The sequence below is a fragment of the Strix uralensis genome, chromosome Z, assembly GCF_047716275.1.
Source record: "Strix uralensis isolate ZFMK-TIS-50842 chromosome Z, bStrUra1, whole genome shotgun sequence".
NCBI classification, from domain to species: domain Eukaryota; kingdom Metazoa; phylum Chordata; class Aves; order Strigiformes; family Strigidae; genus Strix; species Strix uralensis.
Genome location: NC_134012.1, coordinates 71,283,212 through 71,289,211, shown reverse-complemented (window position 1 = coordinate 71,289,211; position 6,000 = coordinate 71,283,212). Strand labels below are relative to the sequence as shown.

Below are 6,000 nucleotides of genomic sequence, written 5' to 3'. Positions count from 1 at the left end.
ACATTTCTCAAGTCATCTTAAGATGCAAGACACTTTTGCAGTAGCAACTTCATAGATCAGTGAACGCCAACACTCCACAACCCTGTTTAAAATAATGAAGTCCATATGGAGTGACAGAAAGGAGACAGTACAACATTTTGTGCAGTGACTGGGATCATATTTCAAAAGTGAGAAAAAAAAAATCAAAGTTATTCAGCCATACCTCTCTTTCCTTCTTAATATTCTCCTTATGCATTCCAGCTCCTATCCAAAAATAATTACTATAATAAACAGAAAAGGTATCTGTAGGTTTTCCTATAAAAACAATGAACCTACACAAATAACAATTATTTATTTTTAAATATTCAAGGAAAACAGATCTCTATTTAAAAAAAGAATATATATATATCATGTAGACATGTTTCTTCAAGCCAAAATATCTTCAAAGTATAAATTCTTTCCAGTCCTTCCCAGTCCCCACATATTGCAAAAAATTGCTTTCATCAGGACAATTTCCATGGCCACCTTATAAGTTAAAATGCATTCCTTCAACTACCAGATACTAATATTCAGTAAAAAAACACTGACATTTATTTTTGATCACTAGTTATTATCCTGATGCTTCCAATTAGTTGAAACTGTGTTCCAAATACTTGCCAGGGCAAAATACATAAATTAGTCGAATTAAAATTAAGAATCCAGGTATTTATTTTCAATAGAAACTTTGAAGTTTGGGATAAGACCCTTATGTGTTTGAGCCAACTCAACAGTACCCTGCTGAATAGCTTTCCACTTATTTGATAAGACCCCAGCATTACTCCCACATCTGAAGAAATGGATGACATAGTGCTGAGGGATATGGTGTAGTTGGGAACTGTCAGTGTTAGGTTAATGGTTGGACTAGGTGACCTTCAAGGTCTTTTCCAACCTAGATGATTCTGTGATGAAAAAGTCCTGCTTCAACCAAATATAACCACAAACCAACTAAAACAGGCTTATTTGTGTATTCATCAGCCTAGAGCACTGAGAATTTAAGCACCTTAATGGGCTTCTGATTTTTTAATATCAAAAGTTTAATCAGAATTGCTTGCTGTCTCCCTAACCCCAAGCAATGTTTTTTTCCCAGAGCCACTCTTCCCTTCATGTGCTTGTCATGTCAGAGACATTTATCAAAAAAGTCCAAATGAAGAGGGCCCGACATGCTTGAACTGACTGGGGATATCTCTCTCCATCAGTTACATCTCATAAACGTCTTAATTTCTCACAGAGACCATGTATATAACTTGTCAGTAAAACACATAACAGTATTTCAACTGCTACCAACCATAAGATGTTCACTTTACAAGTGTACAGAAAAGAAGCATTTAGATCACACTAAACAACAAAAATGGACAAAGGCAGTTTTACCAATATTTTAATGCTGGCTACGTGTTTGCCAAATGAATCAGCTTACTATCTCTTAGCAACATACCTGAACTTTTGTTTCATCAGAACCACTTAGTCACAGCTTTGAAATTGCCAGAAATTCCATCTGTTTCCTGCTGATTTAGGTGTTATCACTTCATTTTAAAGCAAAAAACAAAACCAACAAAACAAACCCATGTATCTGAATACTGTTGCTAGTTCTCAAAACTGCAACAAAAAAATTCCCCCCATTTGCAGACAACCTAAAACAAAATGCAAGAAGCGAATATAGATTCTGCAACCGAGTATTTCAATATTAATTGGTGATTTCCTTACCTTCACAGGATTACCTTGAACTCCAAAACCATTTATTATGCTGCAACGGAATTCAAGTACCTCATTTGTTCCCAGTTTATATATCATAGGCTTGAGTTAACTTGAATATTCAAGTTTCAATTATCAGACCAAAAGCTCAAAGTATAGTGGTAGGTTTTAATTTCCATTTCTTGCAATCTCTGAGGGTCTTGAGAAGGTTGATTGTTCTGCACTTTGATTCCAGTCTGTAAAAAGGAAATCAGCTTCCTTCCCCACACTTTTTTCTCTTTCAAATTGTTAGCTTTTCACAGGCTTTTACTCACAGTTAATAGAGAAAAATGTGAATGTCAGTGAAACAGTAATACTCTTGCACATTGGGATCTACGTTGCACAGGTAATGATTTTACTATTTCAAACAGTCAAGCAACAATCACAAAAGTGCCCCAACACAACTATAGGTGGTTTATTTGAATGTATGCAGGTGTGAAGTTTTCAAAGTGAGCACAGGCAGTCATTATGAACTGAAGGAGGCAACATAGACTATGCTCATCTGATGCAGAATATTCAACAAAATATAGCTGAGCATGCTACAAAACCTAATTATAAGTAAAAAACTGAATCAAACATGAATAACCTTTTATTTAAACAATGATGTTTCTCAAAAATAGTCCTGTAGTCCTTGTAGCAACAACCAAAAAGGCACATAAGTACAAAAGAACGCAGAATACAGATCAGGTAGAATATCAAATTTTAAAACGGGCTTTCTTAAATCAAAATCCTGAAATACATAGCTATAGGTTTTATTTTATAAAAAGGTACAGCTTACTGTAATTTTTCCTTACCAGTTTCCTCTGACTGGTGCAATGTGTAACGTCCATCTGTGCTTATTGAAAATCCCGACAGCATAACCTCCAAATATTACCATCCAATTAACATGGGGATTTTACGTGCACATATTGAGTTGTGTTTCAGCAGTATTTGTACCACCTAAACTGTTATTAGATACTGTGAGCCTTCCCCTCTACGACATAGCTGTTTAGAGATAAAACTTAGCACACACCGTTTTAGTGCTTCAAAGTAGTTTGACTAAGCTATTATTTGGCTGCTATTTCAAAATCCTGGTTCATTCCTCATGTTGCTTATGACTCCTCTTTCAGACTGGTGCAAAGCCCCCCTGGATGAACATACTATTAATGGAATGACAGCAGTTTCACAGTTCAGAGGTTTCAATTTAGAAGTTTTAAAGTTAATAATGTGAAAAACTTCACCCATAATATCAATCATGCATATAATTACATATGAAATGCAGGAAGCAAATAGTATTTAATATTAATGGAATTCTCTGGCCAGGCATTCTTAAAAAACTATCTTCCAAAAATGGTTAGAGAAAGATATAAATGGAAAAAAAAAAAAAAATTGAAGTTCCTCCTATAGGTCAATAATAAATAACGTAATACAGCACTGAATTATCTCATAATGTGTTATTTTGTCCCTTATTGCAGTGTTATGAACAGCCTGTCTTCATTTGAGGTTGGGGGGGAAATAATTTCGTGAAATTTATTTCAAGTTCCTACATTCTGAGAATATGCAGAGAAAACAATACATTTCAGATGTTTTTTGGGGAAGAATGAATGTTCATATACATTTTGAAAAATGTTTAATGGTCTGAAGAAATAAATTTAAAACTTTTAAAGATGCAGCTTATGAAAGAGTCCTGTATGCAACAGTGATATCCCATTTTAATGAATGCTAGTAAATGGTAGAGTTTGAATTGCAAGTACAATGGATTATTTATTCACCAGTCCCAAAATTCAGCATTCTTCCCCTCACTGCATTTGTACCATTCTGGAACAATCCTATTACTCAGTCAGGTTTCAGTGCCATTTGTGGAAGAACTTGAATATCTAAAGTGAAGTCACTATAGTGTAAAACACTCATCCTGATAATTTGGGGAAAGAGGAATCCCAAACAACAGTCTAATTCAATACAGACTGTGCAGCTTCCTTAAGAAGTGATGCAGCTTTGTCCAGTTCTTGTTCTGTTTGTTCCACTGTTACCACTACTCGAATACTAGAAAAAGAAAACCAGAACATACATAGTAAACTTTACTCCTTGCCTGCAGCTTTAGACTTTTCTTGTAATTTTAACACATTAAGATCACTATCTCTAGGGAAATTATTATAAACTCAAATTCAACCAGAAACAAGACATATGACTAAACAGAAATAGTCAGACTACTCTTTTTCCCCCCCATACACACACCACAGAAATTTGATTGTTATCTTTTTCACCTGCAGATGTGCAGGTCATGGAAATACGCCTGGTAACAGGCAACATTCCAGTCACTGAGGCTCAGGGAATTTAGACACAGTTACTTCAGGGTATCAGCACTGTGTAACAGTCACTGAAAATGTACCCTAAAATGGAGCCTTTCCCATTTTTTACAGGACCAACTATTCAATCCAGTCTACTGAACAAAACCCCATCATTGTATGAAAAGATACAGAGAGTCATATCCAATCAAATGAAATAATGTATTGACTTTCTACTAACCTAGGTGGAGGAAGACATTTTTCTTCTTTCTCCAGATAGCGGGCCTGAGTTAACGCAATACCGCTATTCATGCACTATAAATAAAGAAAATACAGCAGTCATCAGTCTGTGAACTTCTGATCCTTTTGATCACCAAATACATACAACTAACTTTATGAGCCTGGTGTCAGGATACCTGCAAGTTCTTTCCCAAAGGGAGATTTTGAAGGCTGTGCAAAATCATTTCTAATTTTAATACAGCATAAACACATAAAACAGGTTAGGGTGTAGCATCCTTAGCTTTCACCTCCAAGTAATCAGACAAAAATGCTGTATTAAGAAGGCTATTATATCATATTTACGCATATTTCCAAGGAAATCAACTTCCCAGTTACTTTTTGTTGTGTAGTCTTGTCTACCTGCCACCTGAAATATAAAACTTTCTCATAAACCTTTATCTCGTTCATATGTGAGAAGGAGAACCAATGTGTATTGAAGACAGAAAAAATACTACATATAAAACATGAAATTCTTCACACAAAAAAACCAAGTTCGCAGATTCAAAACAAGCAAAATTACAGAAAGCTGGACCTTAAATGGTCAAAATACACCACCAGAACTCTGTTCAAATGATAGCCTTTATTCTTATAAACTTCATAAAAGTTTTCTAGGCAACCGTTCTATATGCAAATTTAACTTTGAAGTACATAACAGGAAATAATTATTTTCTGAAGTAAAAGGTCTAACAATATATTTTTTTCCACTGCTACTGACCTAAACATCTGCAGCAAGAAATGGTTAAAAGATGGTCTTTAATATAGCCCTATAGTCAGCAAAGAAACTGAGTTTCTTACAGCATTCCTGCAAGACATTCCAACAAGTTACCCAACAAGTCTCCCTACCCATATGCACTTAATTCGTTATTCACATTCAAAGGCAATGATATATTTTAGTTGTTATGGGGACACTTACGTAATCCACAACTCTTTTAAGTAACTTCACATCATTTTCTCGAGATCCACAGCTCTCTTCCAACTGTAGGTGCAATGCTGGGGAAAATGATTCTCCCACTACTTTTAAGCCAGAAATCCTAAAACACATAAAATGCCTTTAATGCACATCCTACTTGAACACATGTGTTAAACTTCTAGATAGTGTTCCCCTTTTCTGGGTGGTGAATGAGAAGAGTATTTCACTTCACTAATACTAATGCAGACAAAACATATGTGCATTTCAGTTTGCAATAGGTAAAGATAACAAAATTTATCAAGTGAATGTCTTTCCTAAGGAGTTTACTCAATGTAGTTTCAGCAAGTTTGTGTAACAATAGTGACTACTCACTCCTTCTGCAAAAAGATTAACGATTCAGAAATTTTGACAGGATCCTTATGAAGATGTAGGAGAAATGTTAGTGTTAGGCTTGTATATTGCTGATAAAAGCACAGCTAGCTAAGTCAAGTCTTTGGAGTCTATATTAAGAAAACATATAAATCTTTTTACCCACTTATGTGATAAGAAGAAACAAGGTTTATTTTTTGGCAAGACTTCTGATTTTAAACTATTTCTTGTAGAAAATCTTTACAACATCATCTGTCACTTAGAAGCTTCTCTAAAACTAGTTATATTACTAGAATTGCTCCCACATCTGTACATAAGGACAGTTGTTAATCGGGTTCTTAAAATTTGATTGAATGATTGCCATTTGATTGTCATTGTCCTGACACATCATATCATCATAGTAAGGACTGAGTTATTGCCCTCTAAAAAACT

General features: G+C 34.8%; 1 protein-coding gene across 1 annotated transcript in view; it reads right to left on the bottom strand.

Annotated features, from left to right (window-relative positions):
* Positions 1–2,137: 2,137 nt before the first annotated feature.
* Positions 2,138–6,000, bottom strand: part of SPTLC1 (serine palmitoyltransferase long chain base subunit 1) — a 42,782-nt gene continuing 38,919 nt past the window's right edge. Inside the window, exons 13-15 of the mRNA XM_074855636.1 lie at positions 5,203–5,320; positions 4,252–4,325; positions 2,138–3,768 (exon numbers count right to left, since the gene is read on the bottom strand). Of these exons, the coding sequence (XP_074711737.1) occupies positions 3,675–3,768; positions 4,252–4,325; positions 5,203–5,320 (286 nt within the window). The 3' untranslated portion in view covers positions 2,138–3,674. The remainder of the gene's footprint in view (positions 3,769–4,251; positions 4,326–5,202; positions 5,321–6,000) is intronic.